This window comes from Macaca fascicularis, chromosome 14 (genome assembly GCF_037993035.2).
Source record: "Macaca fascicularis isolate 582-1 chromosome 14, T2T-MFA8v1.1".
NCBI classification, from domain to species: Eukaryota; Metazoa; Chordata; class Mammalia; order Primates; family Cercopithecidae; genus Macaca; species Macaca fascicularis.
In genome coordinates, this window is record NC_088388.1 from 76,748,600 (window position 1) to 76,773,459 (window position 24,860).

Below are 24,860 nucleotides of genomic sequence, written 5' to 3' on the forward strand. Positions count from 1 at the left end.
GAGATTCACTAGTTGTTAACATTCTGCCACATTTGCTTTATCTAGCCCTCTGTGGCCCTCTTCTCTCCTTCTCATAATTATTTTTACTAAATAATTTGAAAGTAAGTTGTGGGCAGTCACAGTGGCTCACATCTCTAATCCTAGCACTTTGGGAAGACGAGATGGAAGGATCACTTGAGCCCAAGAGGTCAAGGCTGCAGTGAGCCATGATTGCATCAATGAGCTTCACTCCAGCCTGGCCAATAGAATGAGACCCTATCTCAAAAAAAAAAAAAAAAAGAAAAGAAAAAAAGAAAAAGAAGAAGAAAGAAAAGAAAGAAAAAAGTCACTGAAATTAATTATTTTTAATGTTGTCCATTTGACATACAGAATTTGGTTTATTTGTTTCTGTTGGCATACAATTTTAGATGCCGCTCATTTCCTGTCTTTCTTGATTTAAATCTTTGAATATGTAAAATATTTACATGATTCAGAATTCAAACTTCAAACTATGACAGTCACTTGCTGTTCACTATCACCAGAACAGCAAGGGAGATATCCACATCAATGATCCAGTCACCTCCCATTAGGTCCCTCCTCCAACATTGGGGATTACAATTCAATGTGAGATTATGCAGGGACACAAATCCAAACCATATCATAGATGCACTTGGAAAGTCTTACTCACCTCCCTATGTCTTCCATCACATTCCCACCTTGCTCCATGTAGGTAATTATTTTGTATTAGTTTCTGGTTTATCCTTTTTTTGTATTTTTCTGGAAAAAATAAGCAAATGCAAATATACGTATATAAATACATTTTTTTCTTTTTTCCCCGTTTTCCATACACAAAAGGTAGCAAGCCTTACTTCTTTATATTCTGTTCACTTAATATATACAGAAAATCAGGATATCAGTTCATAGAGATATGTCTTTTTCTTTATTACCACTGTATAGTAACCAACTTTGTGAATGTAATATCATTTATTCAATTTAGTTCTAAGGGGTGGGCACTCTATTGCATTCAATATTTTAGTACTATAAACAATACTACATTGAATAACCATGTATATATTTTTTGTATTATTGAAAGAGTATATCCAGGGTAAATTTTTGGAATTGAGATTGTGGTTAAAGAGTAAATGTAAATTTAGATTTGTTAGATATTGCCAAATTCTCCTTTATAGGTGTTGTACCATATTTTAGTATTACTAACAATTTATGAAAAGGCCAATTTTAAAATGTAGAAATGTTTAAATTTGTTAGTAAAAATTAACAGTATTTGTATTAGTCCATTCTTTCATTGCTATAAAGAACTACCTGAGACTGGTTATTTCTAAAGAAAAGAGGTTTAATTGGCTCAGGTTTACATAGGCTGTACAGGAAGCATTGCTAGGGAGGCCTCAGGAAACTTACAATTATGGCAGAAGGCAAAGAGGAAGCTGGTATGTCTTAGATGGCCAGAGCAGGAGGCAGAAGGAGAGTGGGAGGTGCTACTTTTAATCAACCAGAACTCAAGAGAATTCAGTCACTATCATGAGAACTGCAAGGGGGATATTGGCCCCATGATCCAGTGGCCTCACACCAGCCCCCTTCTCCAACATTGGGGATTATAATTTGACATGAGATTTGGTCAGGGACACAAATCCAAACCATATCATTCTGCATCTGGCCCCTCCCAAATCTCATGTCCTTCTCACATTTCAAATTACACCCATGCCGGGCTGGGTGCAGTGACTCACCCCTGTAATCCGAGCATTTTGGGAGGCCAGAGAGGGCAGCTTGCTTGAGTTCAGGAGTTCAAGACCAGCCTGGCCAACATAATGAAACCCTGTCTCTACTAAAAATACAAAAATTAGCCGGGCATGGTGGCACAGCCTTGTAATCCCAGCTACTTGGTAAGCTGAGGCAGGAGAATCACTTGAACCCAGGAGGTGGAGGTGGCAGTGAGCCAAGACTATACCACTGCACTCTAGCCTGAGTGACAGAGTGAGACTCCATCTCAAAAAAAAAAAAAAAAAAAAAAAAAAACCATGCCTTCCCAGCAATCCCCCAAATTCTTTTTTTTTTTTTTTTTTTTGAGACAGAATCTCGCTTAGTTGCCCAGGCTGGAGTGCAATGGCGCGATCTCGGCTCACTGCAAGCTCCGCCTCCCGGGTTCACGCCATTCTCCTGCCTCAGCCTCCCGAGTAGCTGGGACTACAGGCACCCGCCGCCTCGCCCGGCTAATTTTTTGCATTTTTAGTAGAGACGGGGTTTCACCGTGTTAGCCAGGATGGTCTCGATCTCCTGACCTCGTGATCCACCTGCCTCGGCCTCCCAAAGTGCTGGGATTACAGGCGTGAGCCACCGCGCCCGGCGCAATCCCCCAAATTCTTAACACATTCCAGCATTAACTGAAAAGTCCACGGTCCAAAGTCTCATCTAAGACAAGGCAAGTCTCTTCTGCCTATGAACCTATAAGATCAAAAACAGTTAGTTACTTCCAAGATACAATGGGGTTATAGGCATTGGCTAAATATTTCCCTTCCAAAACGGAGAAATCAGTCAAAACAAAGAAGCTACAGGTCCATGCAAGTCTGAAACCCAGCAGGGCAGTAATTAAATCTTAAAACTCCCAAATAATATCCTTTGTCTCCATGTCTCACATCCAGGTAACATTGATGCAAGGAATGGGTTCCCAAGGCTTTGGGCAGCTCTGCCTCTGTAGCTCTGCAGGGTGCAACCCCTGTGGCTGCTTTCATGGGCTGGCATTGAGTACCTGCGGTTTTGCCAGGTGCATGGTGCAAGCCATTGGTGGATCTACCATTCTCATGTCTGGAGGATGGTGGCCATCTTCTCACACCTCCATTAACCAGTGTCCCAGTGGGGACTCTGCGTAGGGGCTCCAACCCCACATTTGCCCTCCATACTGCCATTGTAGAGGTTTTCCATGAGGGCTACGTACCCCCAGCAGACTTCTGCCTGGACATCAGGCATTTCCATACATCCTCTGAAAACTAGGTAGAGGCTCCCAAGCCTCAACTGTCACACTCTGTGCACCCACCGGCTTAACACCTCATGGAAGCCACCAAGGCCTATGGCTTGCACCCTCTGAAGCATCAGCCTGATCTGTACCTTGGCCCCTTTTAACCGTGGCTAGAGCTGGAGTGGCCATGATGCAGGGTGCCATGACCCGAGGCTGCACAGAGCACTGAGGCCTTGTACCTGTCCCACAAAACCATTATTTCCTCCTAGGTCTCCAGGCCTGTGATGGGAGGAGCTACTGTGAAGGTCTCTGAAATTCCTTCCAGGAATTTTCACCATTATCTTGGTTATGAATATTTGGCTCCTCTTTACATATGCAAATTTCTGCAGCTGGCTTAAATTCCTCCCTTGAAATTTTTTTTTTTTCTTTTTTTTTTTTTTGAGACAGGGTCTTGCTGTGTTGCCCAGGCTGGAGTGCAGTGGCGCAATCTCAGCTCACTGCAAGCTCCACCTCCTGGGTTCACGCCATTCTCCTGCCTCAGCCTCCTGAGTAGCTGGGACTACAGGTGCCTGCCACCACACCTGGCTAATTTTTTTTTTATTTTTTATTTTTAGTAGAGACAGGGTGTCACCGTGTTAGCCAGGATGGTCTCAATCTCCTGACCTCGTGATCCACCCATCTCGGCCTCCCAAAGTGCTAGGATTACAGGTGTGAGCTACCACACCCGGCCTTTTTTTTTCTTTTATGCCACATGACCAAGCTGCAAATTTTTCAAACCTTTATACTCTGCTTCCTTTTTAAATGTAAGTGCCAGTTTTATGTCTTTTTTTTTTTTTTTCTCAAGAATATGAGCATAGGCTGCTAGAAGCAGCCAGACCTTGTCTTGAGTGTTTTGCTGCTTAGAAATTTCTTCCACCAGCGAAGTGCAGTGGCTCATCCATGTAATCCCAGCACTTTGGGAGGCTGAGGTTATGAGGTGGGCCAAGGTGAGCAGATTGCTTAAGCTCAGGAGTTCAAGACTAGCCTGGACGGCCGGGCGCGGTGGCTCAAGCCTGTAATCCCAGCACTTTGGGAAGCCGAGACGGGCGGATCACGAGATCGAGACCATCCTGGCTAACACGGTGAAACCCCGTCTCTATTAAGAAATACAAAAAAAACTAGCCGGGCGAGGTGGCGGGCGCCTGTAGTCCCAGCTACTCGGGAGGCTGAGGCCGGAGAATGGCGTGAACCCGGGAGGCGGAGCTTGCAGTGAGCTGAGATCCGGCCACTGCACTCCAGCCTGGGTGACAGAGCGAGACTCCGTCTCAAAAAAGAAAAAAAAAAAAAAGACTAGCCTGGGCAACATGGCAAAACGTTGGCTCTACCAAAAACACAGAAAATTAGCTGTGTGTGGTGGTGTGCACCTATAATCCCAGCTACTTGTGAGGTTGAGGTAGGGGGATTCCTTGAGCCCAGGAGGCAGAGTTGCAGTGAGATGAGATTGCCCCATTGCACTCCAGCCTGGGTGACAGAGTGACACCCTGTCTCAAAAAAAAAAAAAAAAAAAAAAAAGAAGAAAAGAAAAGAAACATCTCCCACCAGATACCCTAAATCATCACTCTCAAGTTCAAAGTTCTACAGATCTCTAGGGCAGGGGCACGATGCCTCCAGTCTGTTTGCTAAAGCATAGCACAAGTAACCTTTACGCTAGTTCCCAATAAGTTCCTCATCTCCAATACCTTCTCAGCCTGGACTTCACTGTCCATATCACAATCAGCATTTTGGTCACAACCATTCAACATGTCTCTGGGAATTTCCAAATTTGCCCTCATCTTCCTTTCTTCTTCTGAGCCCTTCAAACTATTCCACCCTCTGCTCATTATGTAGTTCCATAGCTGCTTCCACATTTTCAGGTATCTTTGTAGCAATACCCTCTTCCTGGTACCAATTTTCTGTTTCTAGTCTCTTCTTGCATTGCTATAAAGAGCTACCTGAGACTGGTTACTTTCTAGAGAAAAGAGTTTTAATTGGCTCACAGTTCCACAGGCTGTATAGGACACATAGCTGGGGAGGCCTCAGGAAACTTACTATCATGGTAGAAGGTGAAGAGGAAGCTGGCACATCTTACATGGCTGGAGCAAGAGGAAAAGAGCAAGCGGAGAGGTGCTATACACTTTAAACAACCAGCTCTTACTCAATATCATGAGAACAGCAAGGGGGATACTGGCTCCATGATCCATTCACCTCCTACCAGTCCCCTTCTCCAACATTGGGGATTACAATTAGACATGAGATTTGGGCAGGGACACAAATCCAAACCATGTCAGTATTCCATATTTCTTTCTTTACTGAAGTCAAAGTTGAAAACAGAATACAAGGTGGAAGCTCCCAAGAATGAAAGGACAGACTGGTGATTTCTCAGAGCATGTGAGAATCCTTCATTTAAGCTCAAACATTCTAGCATCCAAATGAATTTGGATGTGAAGCATCATTAATTCACTATGAAGTAATAGTGCATATATCGTCACCCAACATTAAAAGATATGTAGGGTTTGCTTACTGGCATTGTCTTTAAGATAAATCACCTGTTTCTTCAAGCAGCTCTACAGAGGAATGAAGCAAAAAGGTAATTGTAATGAGTGCCACAGTAAATGAATCAAGAGAGGTATAATGGTAATGAGAGGAAGGAATACCTAAGACTGCCTAGATGACTTAGAGGGATTCCTCACAGAAAGTGGGATCTTCTTTTTTTTTTTTTTTTTTTTTTTTTTGAGAGGGAGTCTTGCTCTGTCGCCCAGGCTGGAGTGCAGTGGCGCAGTCTCGGCTCACTGCAAGCTCCGACTCCCAGGTTCATGCCATTCTCCTGCCTCAGCCTCCTGAGTAGCTAGGACTACAGACGCCTGCCACCACACCCAGCTGATTTTTTGTATTTTTAGTAGAGACAGGGTTTCACTGTGTTAGCCAGGATAGTCTCTGTCTCCTGACTTCGTGATCCGCCTGCCTCTGCCTCCCAAAGTGCTGGGATTGCAGGCGTGAGCCATCAAGCCCAGCCGAAAGTGGAATCTTTGACCTGACTCTTGAAGGAGAAGTTTCCCAGGTAAACAACGGTAACTAGCTTACTGGCAGAAAAAACATATGTCTAGATGTAGAAGTGTAGGAAAAAAAGCAGGAGTAGAATCATGGGAAGAGCTCTTCAGTTGGTCACCAATATCTATAAATATTTATTTTTATAGGAAGCTCTAAAGTCATATAATTGGTTGAGGCTAGATTGATATTTAAGGTCCATCCAATCCTTGGATCCTATGACTCTGATTATTTTGTTTTATTTATTTATTTATTTTATTTAAGTTTTGCATGTGCTGAACATGCAGGTTTGTTACACAGGTATACATGTGCCATGATGGTTTGCTGCACCTATCAACCCGTCAACTAGGTTTTGTTGTTATTATTGTTGTTGTTTGTTTGTTTTTTCTGAGACAGAGTCTCACTCTGTCACCCAGGCTGGAGGGCACTGGCGCAATCTTGGCTTACTGCAGCCTTCACCTCCTGGGTTCAAGTGATTCTCCTGCCTCAGCCTCCCAAGCAGCTGGGACTGCAGGCGGGCGCCACCATGCCCAGCTAATTTTTGTATTTTTAGTAGAGACAGGGTTTCACTGGACAGTATTGGCCAGGCTGGTCTTGAATTCCCAACCTTGTAATCCGCCCGCCTTGGCCCCCAAAGTGCTGGGACTACAGGCGTGAGTCACTGTGCCCAGCCATCATCTAGGTGTTAAACCCCACTTGCATTAGGTATTTGTCCTAATACTGTCCCTCACAGGGTGACCCAGGCTGGCGTACAGTGGTATGATCATATATCACTATAACCTCAAACTCCTGGACTCGAGCAATCCTGTCATGTCAGCCTCCTGAGCAGCTGAGACTACAATTGTGTGCCACCATGCCTGGCATGTGTGTATATATATACACATACATATATGTACACACATATATATACATACACATATACACATATATGTGTATATGTATACATATGTGTGTATATGTGTATGTATATATGTGTATATATGTATATGTGTATATATACACATATATGTATACATGTACACATACATATATGTGTATAGGTGCACACACATATATACATATATGTGTATATATGTATGTGTATATATGTGTGTGTACATATATATGTGTGTGTGTGTGTGTGTGTGTATATATATATGGTTTTTGTTTTTGGTTTTTTTTTTTTTGAGACAGACTCTTGCTCCATCACCCAGGCTGGAGTGCAGTTGTGCAACCTCAGCTCACTGCAACCTCCGCCTCCTGCGTTTAAGCAATTCTTTTTTTTTTTTTTTTTTTTTTCACAGTTTTAAGATTTAATAAAGTGAAAACAGAGCTCCCATACAAAGGGAGGGGACCCAAAGAGGGTTGCCATTGCCGGCTTGAATGCCTGGGTTTATATCCTGATCATTGTCCCTCCTGCTGTGCTCTTAGGCGATAGATGATTGGCTGTTTCTTTACCTCCTGTTTTTGCCTAATTAGCATTTTAGTGAGCTCTGTTTACTACCTGATTGGTTGGGTGTGAGCTAAATTGCAAGCCCTGTGTTTAAAGGTGGATGCGGTCACCTTCCCAGCTAGGTTTAGGGATTCTTAGTCGGCCCAGAAAATCCAGCTAGTCCTGTCTCTCAGTCCCCCCTCTCAACAGGAAAACCCAAGTGCTGTTGGGGAGGTTGGCCGACAACCGCTCTAACTGCTTCCTGCTGAATTGGGGTGTAGTAGGGGTTGTGCAGTTGAGATTTCCTTGGGAGGGGTGTCTTCACTTCAATGTCATTAACATCAGAGCATGGGCTAGCAGGCCAGTCCAGGGGTCCATGGTAGGTCTTAGTCATAGACTGCATCTGGGGCTCCATTTGAAGAACCAATTGTAATTTTACAGCTTTGATTCTGGAAAAGACAAACTTAACAAGGAGGTTAAAGATATAGGGATTGAAATGTATGGCCTGCAGTGCAGGGGATTATTTCTTTGGCACACTTTACAGGCCCTGACTATCTGCTTGATAGTTTTGAAAAGGCCTGGTCCAGTAAATAATGATTTGGCCATCTGATGGGTGTTATCAATGCCTAAGTGAAAGGTTTGGTGAAGGGTTTTAAGTAATTTCCATTGGTTAGCTGCAAGCAAACGTATTTTTCCTTCTTCGGTGGCTAGCCATCCTGGGGGGAGGAAACTATGTTCTTGTGAGGTTCCCCATTCTATTTCTTCTTTTGAGTAATGGGGCTTGGTTTCCCAGAGGGGATTACCCCATACTAGGGGTCTTTCTATAAGCATTTCTGATGGAGGGTCCTGCCTTGCAGCTCTTTTGGCTTCAATATCCGCTTGGCACTTCTATTTCCCTTTCCTTTCCTTTCTGATGACCCTGGCAGTGTAAGATTGCCACCTCTTTAGGTTTCTGTACAGCCAATAATAATATCCTAATGGTTTCCTGATGTTTGATTGGTGTTCCCTCGGAAGTTAGGAATTCCCTTTCCCTCCATATTGCTGCATGGGCATGGAGGACTAGGTAAGCATACTTAAGAGTCTGTATATATATTTACCCTTTTTCCTTCTCCTAATTCTAGTGCCCAAATGAGGGCTATTAGTTCTGCCAGCTGAGCACTAGTTCCTGGAGTGAGGGGTTACTTTCAAGTATTCCATTATCACTGACCACTGCATACCCGCTTTTCGAAGTCCTTTTTCTACAAAGGAACTTCCATCAGTATACAAGTTGACGTCGGGATCAATCAAGGGAACCTCTAAAAGGTCCCCTTGAGTGGCGTAGGTTTGAGCAATTACTTGATGACAGTTATGTTCTATCTTTTCTTCGTCTGGAAGAAATGTGGCGGGGTTAAGAGTTGCACAAGTGCGCAGTCACAGCACTGGCCCTTCAAGTAATACAGCCTGATATTTAAGTAAACGGTTGTCTGACAGCCACAAGTCTCCTTTAGCAGTGAGTATGCCGTTCACATCATGAGATGTCCACACAGTAAGATATCTTCCCTGTATTATTTTAAATGCTTCAGATACTAAAACTGCTACTGCTGCCACTACCCGTAAACAATGAGGCCAACCCTTTGCCACTACATCAATTTCCTTACTCAGGTATGCCATGGGTTGCAAGCTCATCCCTCGGACCTGTGTAAGGACTCCTAGAGCTATTCCTGTTTTTTCCATGACATATACGAAGTCTTGCCCCGTTGGCAAGCTTAACACTGGGGCTTGGGTTAGGGCCTTCTTTAGGGCCTGGAAAGCCGCTTCTGCTTCAGGTGTCCATCTTACTAAATGGGTATTGGCTTTCTGAGTTTCTTTAATTAATGTATATAATGGTCTGGCTATTTCACCATACCTGGGAATCCATATTTGGCAGAAGCCTATTATCCAAGGAGCCCACTTAGTTGTTTTAGGGTTTTGGGATGAGGATAAGCCGGTATAGGCTGGATACATTCCTCACTGAGGGCCCTGGTGCCTTTGGATAATTTTAGCCCTAAGTATTTAGGCTGCTGTGAGCAGAGCTGAGCCTTTGGTTTGGAAACCTTGTAGCCACAGGTAGCGAGGAAATTTAAGAGTGCTTGGGTGGCTTGATGGCACAAGGTTTCTGAACGGGCAGCTAAAAGTAAATCATCCACATACTGAAGGATAAGAGTGTCCAGGTGTGAGAACTGGCTCAAGTCTTGGGCTAATGCCTGGACAAATAGATGGGGGCTACCACTGAACCCTTGGGGTAAAACAGTCCAGGTGAGTTGAGACGTTGAGTTCAAAGGATCTTCAAAGGCAAACAAGAATTGAGAGTCAGGATATACAGGGATGCAGAAAAAGGCATCCTTTAGGTCCAGGACTGTAAACCACTCTGCTTCCTCTGGTATTTGGGAAAGCAGAGTATAAGGGTTAGGTACAGCTGGGTATAGAGGGACAATGACCTCACTGATAATCCTGAGATCTTGCACTAACCTCCACTGTCTGTTGGGTTTCTGTACTCCTAAAATTGGAGTATTGCAGGGGCTATTGCATGGTTTTACTAGGCCTTGGGCTTTAAGTCCTTAACAATTTTTTTGAGTCCTTGTTGGGCCTCGGGTCTAAGGGGGTACTGCCTTTGGTAGGGAAAGGAGGCAGAATCCTTTAGTTTAATTTGAACAGGATGGGCATTTTTTGCTCATCCATAGTGTCCTTCTGTTGCCCAGACTTCAGGATTAATTCCTTCCTCAAGCAGGGGACAACAAACGGGTGTTCCTTTTCCTATGTTTAGGTGTATAATGGCCCCTGCTTTTGCTAGAATGTCTCTCCCTAACAAGGGAGTGGGGCTTTCAGGCATAATTAGAAAAGCATGTGAAAAGAGTAAAGTTCTCCAGTCACAACTTAGTGGCTGGGAGAAGTATCTAGTGACTGGCTGTCCTAGGACCCCTCAGATAGTGACAGATCTGGAGGACAGTTGTCTGGGACAGGAGAGTAAGACTGAGAAGTCCGCACCAGTGTCCAGGAGACAGTTAACCTCCTGGCCCTCAATGGTTAAGCATACCTGGGGTTCCGTGAGGGTGATGGCATGGGCTGGCACTTGCCCTGGGCACCCTCAGTCCTGCTGGATCATCTGGTTAGTGGCTTCTGACTCAGAGGACCTTCGTCCCCTGGGGCAGTGGGCCTTCCAGTGATTCCCTTGACATAAGGGGCATGGACGAGGGGGCAGCTTATTTCTATGTGGACAATCTTTTATAAAGTGTCCTTGTAGACTGCACTGGAAGCAAGCCCTATTAGGCATTCAATTTCCCTAGGCTTTCTGTGTTCCAGAGCCTCCAAAGTCTGCTTGCCTGAGGGCCATGACTAAAGCAGTGGCCTTTTTTTTCATCCCGTTTATCCAGTTCTGCTTGCTCCTCCTGATCTCTATTATAAGAAACCGAGGTTGCCAAGTTCAATAGGGTTTCTAAGTTTTTTGAAGTTTTTTCTAATGTCTGCAGCTGACTGAGTGATAAACCTATCCTTTAAGATTAGTTGGCCTTCAATAGAGTCAGGTGACAGAGAGGTATGCTTTCTCAATGCCTCCCTTAGTCTCTCCAGAAAGGCAGTAGGATTTTCTTCCCTTCCCTGTGTTATAGTGGACATCATTGAATAATTCACAGGCTTCTTCCTAGTTTTCCTTAGTCCTTCTAGCACGAAAGTTAGCGAATGTCTGCAGCACCAAGCTCCGTGTTCTGCTTCTGTGTCCCAGTGAGGGTCTACACTGGGAACTGCCTGCTGGCCTGTGGGGAATCGTTCTCTTTCCTCTGTTGTCATCCTATCATTGACCTGACTGAGATACCAGAGATCACCAAACTCTCAGGCTACAGTTATGGCAGCACTTCTCTCATTTGGGGTTAGTGTCTGATTTAGCAGTAACATTATATCTCTCCATGTCAGATCAAAGGATTGTCCTAACCCTTGTAAAACATCAATATGGCCATCACGGTTATCTGAGAATTTACCTAGGTCTATTTTAATTTGCTTCAAATCTGAGAGAGAAAAAGGTACGTGCACTCTGGCTGGGCCGAATTCTCCTCCTCCCACTGCTTGGAGGGGGCATAATTGGGGAATATTGGCACTCTTTGGTTCATTGTTTATCCCTTTGTCTATCTCCTTTTGGACCATTTGGGTTGAAGGGGATTCCTTATTAGTTGGGGAAGGAGTTGGGGGGACACCAGGTAGGGAGGTAGACTCTAAGGGCTTCCTATAGGGTATAAATCACACTTTTTACATAATTGCAAGTTGTCTCTTAATGAAAAGAAAGTTTGTACATGTGGCACTTCACTCCATTTGCCTTCTTTTCTACGAAAGAGGTCTAGGTGTAAGATGGTGTTATAATTTATACTTCCTTCAGGAGGCCAGGTTTCTCCCCCTTGAAGACGGTATCGTGGCCAGGCGGTACTGCAGAAAAATATAAATCATTTCTTTCTTAGTGTCTGAGAGTCAAATTGGTCCCAATTCTCCAGAATATATCTTAGGGGCGTTTTTGCCTTACGGGGAACGTTTCCCATTGCTTTGGAGGTCCCTTCATGGTCGCCAAATGTTACTGGGGGGCCCTTGCTCCCAGAGCTCCCAAGATGGCGGTGGGCTGCTTCCAAGATGGTGGCAAGCCTTGTGTTCTCTGACCTGGGGTTCTTGGCCTCACAGATTCCAAGGAATGGAATCTTGGGCCATGCTGTGAGTGTTATAGCTCTATTAGAAGCCATGGGTCACAGAAGAGAACCGTGGAACCCAGTGACTAGTGTTCAGCTCAATTAGGACGAACCTGGGCACTTAGTCGTGCAGGAACAATGGCAAGCCTTTAGCCCGATCGGGAGCGGCAATGGGCACCTCGCTGGATCAGGAGCACAGCGGACACCCTGCTGGATCCAGAGGGATGGAAGTCAGCGGCAGGTCTGTGACGGCGGCAAACAGCAGTGGTGGACATGGAAGAGTGCAGCTGCAAGATTTAATAGAGTGAAAACAGAGCTCCCATACAAAGGGAGGGGACCCAAAGAGGGTAGTCTGTGTTTAACCAATTCTTGTGCCTCAGCCTCCTGAGTAGCTGGGATTACAGGCATGTGCCACTACGCCTGGCTAATTTTTGTAATTTTAGTAGAGACAGGGTTTCGCTATGTTGGCCAGGATGATCTTGAACTCCTGGCCTCAAGAGATCCACCCACTCTTGGCCTCCCAAAGTGCTGGGATTGTAGGCATGAGCCACCACACCTGACTGATTTTTTTATAGAGACAAACTCTCACTATGTTGCTCAGGCTGGTCTCAAACTCCTGGCCTCAAGTGACCCTCCTGCCTCAGCCCCTCAAAGCACTGAGATTACAGGTGTGAGCCCCTCTGCCTACCCCTATAACTCTTATTATTGCAGCTAATATGGTGGACTTGAATCTTACTAAGGGATTATATTTTAAAGTTGGCAATTATGGTAAAATTTGCAAATAGTTCAAATCCTTTAAGATGATTTTTTTTTTTTTTTTTTTTTAATGCAACAGTTTCACTCTTGTCGCCCAGGCTGGAGGTCAGTGGCACAATTTTGGCTCACTGCAACCTCTGCCTCCCACGTTCAAGCAATTCTCCTGCCTCAGCCTCTCGAGTAGCTGGGATTACAGGTGCCTGCTACCACGCCCAGCTAATTTTGGTATTTTTAGTAGATGTGGAGTTTCACCATGTTTGCCAGGCTGGTCTTGAACTCCTGACTTCAGGTGATACGCCCACCTTGGCCTCCCAAAATGTTGGGATTACAGGCATGAGCCACCGCTCCTGGCCAAGATGATCCCTTTAATGTTAGAACATAATGATTATTCTTGGGCCCGTCTCTATTGAAGATACAAAAATTAGTCAGGCGTGGTGGCACACGCCTGTAATCCCAGCTACTCGGGAGGCTGAGGCAGGGAGAATCGCTTGAACCTGGAAGGCGGAGGTTGCAGTGAGCCGAGATCAAGCCACTGCACTCCAGCCTGGGCAACAGAGCGAGACTCCATCTAAACAAATAAAAAATATAAAAAAGAACATAGTGGTTATTCTTGATTGAGAACCAGATTAATTAGTTGCCTTGCATTTAGGGTGTATATTATATGAAAAAATGCATACTGTAGTTCTAAACACTAGAAATACACTCAGTGAGTCAAAGGTTCATATTGGAAGCAGCAACTATGAAATTGACATAGAAGGAATAGTAGATACTTGTCTGCTATCTCATGTACAATCCAGGGCATATGTTCCTTGAATGGAATGACTGAATTGCCAGGCACAGTGGCTCACACCTGTAATCTCAACATGTTGGGAGGCCAAGATAGGAGGATTGCTTGAGCCTAGGAGTTCAAGACAAGCCTGGGCAATAGAGAAAGACCGCGTTGCTACAGAAAGTTAAACAACTAGCCAGGCACGGGGGCATGCATCTGTATTCCCAGCTACTTGGGAGGCTGAGGTGGGAGGATCACTTGAGCCTGGGAGGTTGAGGCTGCAGTGAGCCCTGATGGCACCACTGCCCTCCAGCCTCAGTGACAGAGAGTGAGCCCCTGTCTCAAAAACAAAAAAGAATGACTGAATTACTCTATTTCCATAGTTCTTACTCTCTCCTTCTCTGGACCATATAGCTGAATCCCCAAAAGGTAAAGGCCCCTATAATATGGCTCCTTTATATATATTTTGCAAATTAGACATAGTGTCTAATGTGGTTGAGTCCCCAATATTTATTCTACAGCTCATGATTTGCCTAACTAGTCATGGTTTAGTTTAGTAATGGATTACTTAGCGTGATTACTTAGTGTGAAGGCCAAAGTGTTGTAATAGAAGTCTCAAAATTCAGTAGCATAAAGAAGATGGAAGTGTCTTTCTCTGATAAATTATTGTGGCCAGTCCAAACTTTTGGTGGGGTGAGAGAGATGTGAATAGCACAGGCTCATTTAGGGACCTTGGTTTTTTCCTTTTTATTGCTCTACCATCTCCTAGAACATTTGAATTGTAGGAACCAGTTGTAGGCATGGCAGGGCTCTAGCTTGCAAGGAAGAGGAAAGAGAAGAAAAGCTCATGCCAAACCTAGATATGAAATCGTTTCTTCTGCTCACATTCCATTGAATTTTATATTAGTGACAGCACAGTCATATGACCACACTTAACTGCAAGAAGGACAGAAAATGGAGTGTCTAGCTTATCAGCTATGTGCCCCAGAAAATAGGCAGAATAGATTTTGAAAGAAAAACTAGTCATCTGCCATTATGAGATGGGAGGGTAACTTGGCTAGCAGACTTTTGGAAAAGATTTCCATTGTCCTAAACTAATAAAGAAACATATAATACTAGACCAAAAGTTTGTTAATATTTTGATAATTCCACTTGTAAGAAATGTTTCCTCTATAATCTTACACATCTTCTTTTGTATATTCTAAAACATTAGTCTGAGAAGGGGACCATCGGCCTCAATAGACTGCCAGAGAGGCCTGTAGCACAAAAACAGGCCTCTGCCCTGGCAGAGGCAGCAAGATTATTTAAGAGCCTGTTAATTCAGACAAGCAATAATGACAATGTGACTCAGGCAGCGTCCACAGGGGATAGATTCCAGAGATCCTTTAACCTTCACTCACAGAATCTGCTTTTATCAGCAATACAGCAAGATGATAGCATTGCTACTACCCATTTGTGCTCACCTAATTTTGGCAGAAGGAAATACTTCTTTGGAAGTGTAGTTTAGGAATGTTTTCTTTTTAAAGTTAACATGAAATAGGGAGAAACGTTCAAGACAGATAGGATGCCATCTTGTTGCTTAGCCGGCATAATGGATATTAGCTGGACATTTTTCCATAATTAATAGCTTCTCCCACAGAAAAAACAGTAAGCTTTTACCACCTTAGGTCGTGTGACAGAAAGCCTCTTAAAGTAGAGGAACAGAATCAGACACTCAGTAGGAACAAGAGCCTACTCATTTGCCCTGAGGGATTGGAAACAGTACAGGAATTGCTAGTGGCAGGTTGAGGATGCCTCATTAACAGTCTCATGCTCCAATCCCAGGCCTCTGCACAAAATTGTGAGTAATCACTGCCAATGCTTGGATCCACAGGCCTTTGCAGTTATCTTTCATTGCTTTGTACATGACACTGTGAGCCTTCAGTAAAGCAGCAGCAGCCCAATTCATCACTTGAGTTCCATTGATCCAGCCACTCCAATGGGCTGTGGCTGTCTCTAGTCTAATCTCCAGAGGATTATGGGTCTGCAGTCTCCTATGACCTTACACTTGGATTTCCAGCAGTCAGTGGCCTTGTTTCATTTTACTAGAATGTGAGCTCTGGGTGAGAAAGCGAGACTCCATCTAAAAAAAAAATTAAATAAATAAAACTGCACATGTAAATATGTAAGATATTATTATTACAGGATTTAATGAAAACTCATATTCATCCTCCCCATACGTTTTTTTTTTTTTTTTTTTTTTTTTTTTTGAGACAGAGTTTCGCTCTTGTCGCCCAGCTGGAATGCAGTGGCACGATCTCAGCTCACTGCAACCTCCACCTTCCGGGTTCAAGCAATTCTCCTGCCTCAGCCTCCTGAGTAGCTGGAATTACAGGCACACACCACCACATCTGGCTAATTTTTGTATTTTTAGTAGAGACAGGGTTTCACCATGTTAGCCAGGCTGGTCTTGAACTCCTGACCTCAGGTAATCCGCCCTCCTTGGCCTCCCAAAGTGCTGGGATTACAGGCGTGAGCCACTGCGCCTGGTCCCCATACCTTTCATAAATATATAAATTTTAGTCCTATCTCCATGACGCCTCATCTTCCTGAACTGGAAAACCCTTCTTTGGCCCATTTGTTATCTCTTTGAGAATTTCAACAGCTCTTTTCCTATACCATCACTACCATTAGAATGTACGCCTTCTACAACCACTGCTTCAAGGCCTATTCATGTTCATACTTCGAGACCCAGTTAAAACAGCATTGTCTTCGATGACAGTTTCCCATTTGGGTTTATTCACTCTGTCTTCTGAGATCCTCAACTCCATTTCTTCTCATCTTACTATAAATATTTGCACATTTTCACTAACCTTACCTGAATGAAACTCCATGGAACATTTGGTTCATCTCAGTATTTCTATTGAGACACGGCACAGAGTTAAGTTCTCAGTAAATGCCAGATGAATGAATGAAAGGATAGAGGTATATGGGTCAGGAAAGGAATGCTTTGTCTCTGAGAGCTTCAGTGCTAAAAGCATTGTCCTTGTGCAGATGCCTACCAGGCGGAGACCGGTTGGTTGGGCTGGTAGTTCCCAAACTCTAACTCCCATATCCCCTCTGCTGACGTAGAGGTAGTTCAAGAAGCCACCTTCCTTTAATGCTCAATTCATCTTTATTAAACACTTCACCTTAAATGTGCCTGGAAGACTGGGAAGACTTTTCAGAGTGATAGGTAGATTTAAAAGCATAAAAAGAAGTTTCCTGGAGTTAGCTGGGAAGGTTAGGAAGTTCAGAAAAAAGTAACAATATAGAGATTCTTAGGAAATTTTTCTAAAGTCAAAATTTTAGCATGCTATGCAAGTGCTTTCTTTTCCCACCTCAGCTGTCACTCTGCATACAAGTTGTACTGAATTAACTGTTCTTCTAGTCTTTTTCTTTCCTCTGAGCCTTTTTTTTTTTTTTTGAGACAGAGTCTCACTCTGTTGCCCAGGCTGGAGTGCAGTGGCAAGATCTCAGCTCACTGCAAGCTCCATCTCCTGGATTCACACCATTTTCCTGTCTCAGCCTCCCAAGTAGCTGGGACTACAGGTGCCCGCTACCACGCCCGGCTAATTTTTTGTATTTTTAGTAGAGACAGGGTTTCACCATGTTCGCCAGGATGGTCTCGATCTCCTGACCTTGTGATCCGCCCACCTCGGCCTTCCAAAGTGCTGGGATTACAGGCATGAGCCACCGTGCCTGGCTGCTTTTTTTTTTGAGATGAAGTATCGGTCTTGTTGCCTAGGCTGGAGTGCAATGGTGTGATCTCAGCTCACTGCAACCTCTGCCTCCCAGGTTCAAGTGATTCTCCTGCCTCAGCCTCCCAAGTAGCTGGGACTGCAGGCACGTGCCACCACGCCCAGCTAATTTTTGTATTTTTAGTTGAGACGGGGTTTCGCCATATTGACCAGGCTGTTCTCAAACTACAGACCTCAGGTGGTCTGCCCACCTCACCCTCCCAAAGTGTTAGGATTACAGGCATGAGCCACCATACCTGGCCACTTTTTTTTTTTTTTTAAATGTACAGTCCAGAGGTTTTTTTTTTTTTTTTTTTTTTTTACACAAATTATGGCATGAATTCACAGAGAATAGGCTCCAGCAACTCAGGCTTCTTCCCATTGGTTCTTACACAGTGTGCTTCTCTGGGCAGGGCAGGCTGGTGTTTCATTTGAACCCAGGTACCTTTCTCTCTGGCTTCCTTCTTTTACTGAACATTTTCCTTCATGCATTTCAGGAAGCTATATTGGCTCTTAGAGTGCTTAATGTGCTCAATAGGCACATTAATTCTCGTGGCAAGAAAATGGCCCGTAACTTACTTGTTTACAACAATGCCAACAGCATGTTGGGTAATAGTGTAGATTCTTCCAGTTTTGCCATGGTAACATTTGTGGGACATTCCTTTTTGAACAGTATACCCATTCCCTTGATGTCTACAATATCACCTGTCTTATAGATTCACACGTACCATTGGCCAAAGGAACAACTCCATATTTTCTAAAAGGCCTAGAGGACATATATTGGGGGCATCTCCTCTTTCCCTTTGTATTTGTCATTTTGGCAAATTACTGGAAGATGGTTGTTCCAGCCAAAAGGTCCTGAGCCTTTTTAAATGCTTTTTCCTGTACTTGGAATGCCTTCTTTCCCTGATTTCCTTGATTTATCTCTTTTTTCTTTTTCTTTTTTTTTTTTTTTTTTTTAGACAGGGTCTCACTCTGTTGCCCAGGATGGAGTGCAGTGGTGCAGTCATGGCTCACTGCAGCCTTGACCTCCCAGGTTCAAGCAATCCTCCCAACTCAGCTCTCCTGAGTAGCTGGGACTACAGGCCTAAGTCACCATACCCAGCTAATTTTTTATTTTTTGTAGAGACAGGGTCTCCCTATATTGCCCAGGCTGGTCTTGAACTCCTAGATTCAAGGGATCCTGCCTCGTCAGCCTCCCTAAGTGCCTTAAAGAGCCTATGAGTGATGCTTGGCACAAAGTGAACCTCAGTAGACATTTCTTGAATGAATGAATCCCACGAGAATGCCTATTGCAATGAAAGATTGAGAGCAGGTAACTGTCTACTTTCTCTTTCCACATCCAGCATTCTCCTGGTGTGCAGCCTGCAGATGTGAAGGAAGTTGTTGAGAAGGGTGTACAGACTCTTGTGATTGGCCGAGGGATGAGTGAGGCCTTGAAGGTAGGTGTTGGTGTGCACAGCATTTCTGAGGACAGGTGGGGATCTCTTGGACCTTTGTCTTACAGATTTGTCCTTCTTGAGAGGTCATCTTTATATATCATGTACCCTTGTTTTGCTGACCCAGGATAGCAATGGCTGCATACATTCCTCTGCCTCATCAGCGTTGGGCTCTCCAGTCTACCTAACCCTGAGACAGTGTCATTTCAACTATTTCTCACAATCTCTCAAGTTCTACAAGGATCACTATTTGGTTCTTTACATTTTAATAATACTTTCTATCCTCATAGTATATTTTATAGTACTTCTAATTTTTCTTTTCTTGGACACATTTATGTTTTTCCCCTCTTCAGAAAAAAATGTAATTTTATTTTTCCTTTTTAAAAAATATAGATGGAGTCTCACTATTGTTGCCCAGGCTGGTCTTGAGCTCCTGAACTCAAATGATCTCCCGCCTTGGCCTCCCAAAGTGCTAGGATTACAAATGTGAGCTACCACGCCTGGCCTATTTTTTAATTTTCTTTTTTTTTTCTTTTTTTTTTTTTGAGATGGAGTCTTGCTCTGTCACCCAGGCTGAGTGCAGTGGTGCCATCTTGGCTCACTGTAAGCTCTGCCTCCCAGGTTCACCCCATTCTCCTGCCTCAGCCTCCCGAGTAGCTGGGACTACAGGCCCCTGCCACCACGCCCGGTTAATTTTTTTTAGTTTTAGTAGAGATGGGGTTTCACTGTGTTAGCCAGGATGGTCTTGATCTCCTGACCTTGTGATCCACCTGTCTCAGCCTCCCAAAGTGCTGGGATTACAGGTGTGAGCCACCGCACCTGGCTTATTTTTTAATTTTCTTACAGAAATAATACATGCTCATTGCAAAATATTTAAAAATCCAATGCAGAAATGTAGAAGTAAAAAGGTGAGATATTCCCTTCCCCGTCTTCACATTTGGTGTATATTTCTCCAGTCTTCTCTGAATGCATCTGCAAATATATACACACTTACACATATAGATATACGTTTATATACTTATAACCATTTTACATAAATATGTATTCTGTAACTTTTTCCCCCACTTATATTACTATATTTTGTATAGTCTTCCACATAGAGGCCTACCTTATTCTTTCCTTTATAGATGTCCTACAGTCCTGTTCCCTACTGATGAAGGTGCCCCTTATATCTAGGGCTTTATGTATATAGGGCACTTTCATCAGTAGGGCTCAAGCAATCCTCCTACCTCGGCCTCCTGAAGTGCTGGAATTAAAGGCTTGAGCCACCATGCCCAGCCTATTTATATTTTAAAAATTTAAACTAGTTTTTTTTTTTTTTCGCCAATACAATAATTCCTATCTGATAGGCTACTTTTTTTTTTTTTTTTTTTTTTTTAATTTATTTATTTATTTTTATTTTTTTGAGACGGAGTCTCGCTCTGCCGCCCAGGCTGGAGTGCAGTGGCCGGATCTCAGCTCACTGCAAGCTCCGCCTCCCGGGTTCACGCCATTCTCCTGCCTCAGCCTCCCGAGTAGTTGGGACTACAGGCGCCCGCCACCGTGCCCGGCTAGTTTTTTGTATTTTTTAGTAGAGACGGGGTTTCACCGTGTTAGCCAGGATGGTCTCGATCTCCTGACCTCGTGATCCGCCCGTCTCAGCCTCCCAAAGTGCTGGGATTACAGGCTTGAGCCACCGCGCCCGGCCAGCTGATAGGCTACTTTTATAAATCTCAAATATATACAAAATATAGGGCATATTAAAAAATATTTCACTTGAGTTCTTTCTGAGGCAGAGTCTAATTAAAATCTATTTTTAAAAAATATTCAGGACAAGCCAGAGTTGAGAAAATATAATCTAATAATAGGTGTCACTATTAAGAACATCTTTTATATAAATTCATTTACAAATATTTATTAAGCATTTTCTATGGGTAAAACACTATTCTAGGCACTGGGGATGGTGTGATAAACAAGACAAACAAGGTTCATGCCCCTCATGGATAATAAAAACCTAGACAACTTCAGATAATAATAAACAGTGAAGAAAATGGTGACTTATGCGGGGCTACTATGGGGTGAGCAAGAAAGGCCTTTCTGAGAAGACTTTTGAGCTGCAGTGTACATACGTGAGTCAATTTCATCCTCACACCAACCCTGTGATGTAAGCACTATTATACCTATTTTACAAGTGAAGAAATTGGGGCTGGGAGACTTTAAAGAGCTAGCCTAACATTTCTTAGTATGTGGCAAAGAAGACATTTAGACTCAGTTTAGACTACCTCAAACATTTAACATTTATGGAGCTTGCACACCAAGGTAGATGTTTCACATACCCTTAGCTCAGCTAGTTGTCATACCAACCCTGGGAGCTAGGTGTTAATATCCCTAATTTACAGACATGAAAACAAAGACTCAGATAACTTAATTTACTTACCCAAGGTTACAGTGCTAGTAAAGATATAAATCCAAGGCTAACTGCAAATTCCATGTTCTTTCATTTCCATTTCACTTGAGCTTTATGCTTGGGTATTATGCTTGGGTATTATGATACCTCTGTCAAAGAGGGCTTTTTGACTCATTGGGGCTCCCTGCCAAATTTTGAACTGGTGATACACTGAGTGATCGTGAAGTGGCGATTGTCAACGTCTAATTCTGTAGAGTACACCTGCCTCATGGCAGTAAAGGAAACCCTGGGGGACCTTTCCCCCTACTTACTCATCTCTTTTCCACCTTCCCAGGTGCCTTCATCAACTGTGGAGTACCTCAAGAAACATGGCATTGATGTGCGGGTCCTCCAGACAGAGCAGGCAGTGAAGGAGTATAACGCCTTGGTTGCCCAAGGGGTCAGGGTGGGAGGTGTCTTCCATTCCACCTGCTGATGGAGCCTTGAGAGGAGAATAAATCACTAAGTACCTCTGCCTGTGACTGTCACTCACCATTCTCCAAACCAGCCTCCCCTAAGCATTTTTGGACACCTGCTCATGCCAGGCTGTGCTAGGCTCTTGGGATGCAGGGATGACCAAGACAAGGTCCCTGTCCTTGAGGGTGTTAAAAGAAAAAAAAGAGGAGACAGAAGTTTAATAATGTAGTGAATGAACTGAGGGAACATTTGAGTAACAGGAACAGTAGAAGTATGCCCTGGGAGTTGGGTTCTAGACAGGCTGTTCTACTAACCAACCCTGAGACTGGAGCCAGATCATTCTCTCTGGACTTCGAATTTCAACTATAGGCCAGGTGCCATGGCTCACACCTCTAATCCAAACACTTTGGGAGGCTGAGGTGGGCGGATCACTTGAGGTCAGGAGTTCAACCCCAGCCTAGCTAACGTGGTGAAACACATCTCTATTAAAACTACAAAAATTAGCCGGGCGCAGTGGCTCAGGCCTGTAGCCCCAGCACTTTGGGAGGCCAAGACGGGCGGATCACGCGGTCAGGAGATTGAGACCGTCCTGGCTAACACGGTGAAACCCCGTCTCTACTAAAAATACAAAAAATTAGCCGGGCGTGGTGGCAGGTGCCTGTAGTCCCAGCTACACGGGAGGCTGAGGCAGGAGAATGGCGTGAACCTGGGGGGCGGAGCTTGCAGTGAGCCGAGATCACGCCACTGCACTCCAGCCTGGGCGACAGAGCGAGACTCCGTCTCAAAAAAAAAAAAACTACAAAAATTAGCTGGGCGTGGTGTCACGAGCCTGTAGTTCCAGCTACTTGGGAGGCTAAGGCAGCAGGAGGATCACTTGAACCTGGGAGGAATAGGTTGTGGTGAGCCGAGATGGCACGACTGCACTCCAGCCTGGGTGACAGTGAGAGACTGTTTAAAAAAAAAAAAATTCAACTGTAAAATGTTTGTGCTGGACTAGATGCCCTTTAAAGGTTCCTACTGGCTCAGATAGTCTTTGTTCTACTAAATACCCAGATGGCCTTTGTGAAGCCTTAGAATAGACTGAGAGAATTACAAGTTATCAGCATCACCTTATTTTTAATTTTTCTTTCTTTTTAAAGAACTATGGGCTTTGGTGTCAAATAGCCTTAACTTTGAACTGCAGCTCACTGCCACTCACTGATTGGGCATTTGTCTAATTGCTTAGTTTCACTGTTCTCATATGTAAGATCAGGATAACATTATCAGTACCTGGAGTCACTGTAGGTATTAAATGAGGCAATTCATAGAAAGTATTAACTCACTGCATGGCATTTAGTAAGGACTCAATACATTAAACCACTGTTGTCCTTTTCTTTCTACTAATGGGGATACTGTGTAAAGCCAACTAGTTTCATTTTATGTCTTAATATAGCAGCTTATTATTTCAAAGAGTCATAGAATGTTGGAGCCCAAAGGAACTATCTCACTCATTTATTCAGTAATCCTCTTTCATATCCATTTGCGGACAGCCTATTACTAATTTTCTTATGACCAGTTATTGTTGGGCCCTGGGGGAATAAGGATGAATGTTACAATTCCTGCCCTTAGGAATTATGTTGTATGAGAGAAAGACAAGTAAACAATAATGATACAATGCTAATATTATAATAGTTACTACGTCCAGTGGTGGCACAAAGAAAAGACTAATTTATCCTACTAGGATGGAAGGAAAATTAAGGAAGACATCACTAAGGAGATGACATTTAAGCTGAGTCTTAAAAAATGGAAGGTTCATTAATTCACTGAAAAAACATTTACTTGGCAGCTCTTTTAACTAGACATTTACTAGGTATGGTATTTATCACAGCCATAACTAAATAAAATCGCTTCACCCCGCCATCATTGGAGCAGCAGCAGTGGAAAGATGATTTCTGCTTCACATGATCCTGCCACCTGACTATATAGTTAGGCTTCTTACCTACAGGGACCAATCCATAGACTGGACAGCAACTTAAGATGTGGCTTGGCAAGAAAAGCTGAAACAGTATGGAAAGTGAAGGGATTTATTTTTTTCCAAGTTCACCAAGTAAGTGGCAGACATAGGATTAGAACCCAGCACTGTGTCTTGATCATTTTATGGCATACACCTCCTTGCTCCCTAGAAGCAGACGGGAGTGAGTGCTTCACAGACCCGACACCAAGCACTGAAGTCTTAGAAGGATCTGCTTGGTGCCCTTTCCACAGCCCTTTCACTTGTCAGATGGCAGATCCTTCTAGATCTGTTCCCTCGGCTCATAAAGCCAGCCCTCTGTATAGCTAAGAGGGATGTTTGATAAAATTCAGACTGTTTTCTCTAGTGATGCAGTCTTTTTTTTTTTTTTTTTTTTTTGTCAAATGTAAAGTGAGACAGCTCCAATGGGTGTTGAATTCAGTGTGGGTGTAATCATTGTTCCTAAGTGAGTTGTCTCCAATTAAAGAGAACTTAGTGCAAACTTCTTAGAGACAGAAGTATCTGTCAGTGACATTATTAAACTTTTAAGAAAACCTGCTAATACATAGCCCCTACTTTTGAACCTGGTGCACATGGTCAATGAAGGAAATATGTAGAGCTTGAAGAGAAGCTGTTTCTTCACATAACTATACTTAGTACTGTGTCTTAATCGTTAAAGCATCTTAGTTAGTTTGTAGTTAGCACAGCCCTCAAGCTGCCCACAGGTAATTTCTTCTAACCTGAGTGGTTAAGACAAGAAGTTGGCTGGGTGTGGTGGCTCACGCCTGTAATCCCAGCACTTTGGGAGGCCGAGGTGGGCGGATCACCTGAGGTCAGCAGTTTGAGACCAGCCTGGCCAACATGGTGAAATCCCATCTCTACTAAAAATACAAAAATTAGCTGGGCATGATGGCACGTGCCTGTAATCCCAGCTAGTCTACTCGGGAGGCTGAGGCAGGAGAATCGCTGGAACCAGGGAGGCAGAGCCTGCTGTGAGCTGAGATCGTGCGACTGCACTCCAGCCTGGGCAACAGAGCAAGACTCCGTCTCAAAAAAAAAAAAAAGACAAGAAGTTGGCCACGGCTAGGTGTGTACCTTTCTTCTCCATAATTGTGTATGCTGAGTTCAATCATCTCAAAGCAAATATAAAATCCTTTCAGAAACTTGAATCTTTTTTTGCAGCATGCCATGGTACCGCTACCGTTG

At 43.8% G+C, this 24,860-nt stretch overlaps 1 protein-coding gene and 3 long non-coding RNA genes across 7 annotated transcripts in view; 1 reads left to right on the forward strand and 3 right to left on the reverse strand.

Moving 5' to 3' along the window:
• LOC107127402 (uncharacterized) overlaps window positions 1-23,557 on the reverse strand; it is a 32,684-nt gene extending 9,127 nt beyond the window's left edge. Inside the window, exons 1-2 of the long non-coding RNA XR_012423558.1 lie at window positions 21,520-23,557; window positions 668-756 (exon numbers count right to left, since the gene is read on the reverse strand). This is a non-coding gene — a long non-coding RNA (uncharacterized lncRNA). The remainder of the gene's footprint in view (window positions 1-667; window positions 757-21,519) is intronic.
• The window catches only part of AAMDC (adipogenesis associated Mth938 domain containing), a 69,183-nt gene that overhangs the window by 30,906 nt on the left and 13,417 nt on the right, over window positions 1-24,860 (forward strand). For 3 of the 4 annotated variants that reach the window (XM_065528771.1, XM_045371241.1, XM_005579175.3), the window contains 2 exons: window positions 18,730-18,825; window positions 21,543-21,722. In XM_065528771.1, coding sequence (XP_065384843.1) covers window positions 18,730-18,825; window positions 21,543-21,683 — 237 coding nt within the window. In that variant the 3' untranslated portion in view covers window positions 21,684-21,722. Of the gene's footprint in view, window positions 1-18,729; window positions 18,826-21,542; window positions 21,723-24,860 lie in introns of those variants that run through there. The other variant, XM_065528772.2, reaches the window with a different exon arrangement.
• Window positions 11,296-12,387, reverse strand: LOC141408495 (uncharacterized). Its single transcript, XR_012423557.1, has 2 exons — window positions 12,214-12,387; window positions 11,296-11,849 (listed from the first exon to the last, which is right to left on the reverse strand). It is a non-coding gene; the product is annotated as an uncharacterized lncRNA (long non-coding RNA).
• Window positions 12,905-15,677, reverse strand: LOC141406930 (uncharacterized). The gene is made up of 2 exons (XR_010580939.2): window positions 13,395-15,677; window positions 12,905-12,991 (listed from the first exon to the last, which is right to left on the reverse strand). It is a non-coding gene; the product is annotated as an uncharacterized lncRNA (long non-coding RNA).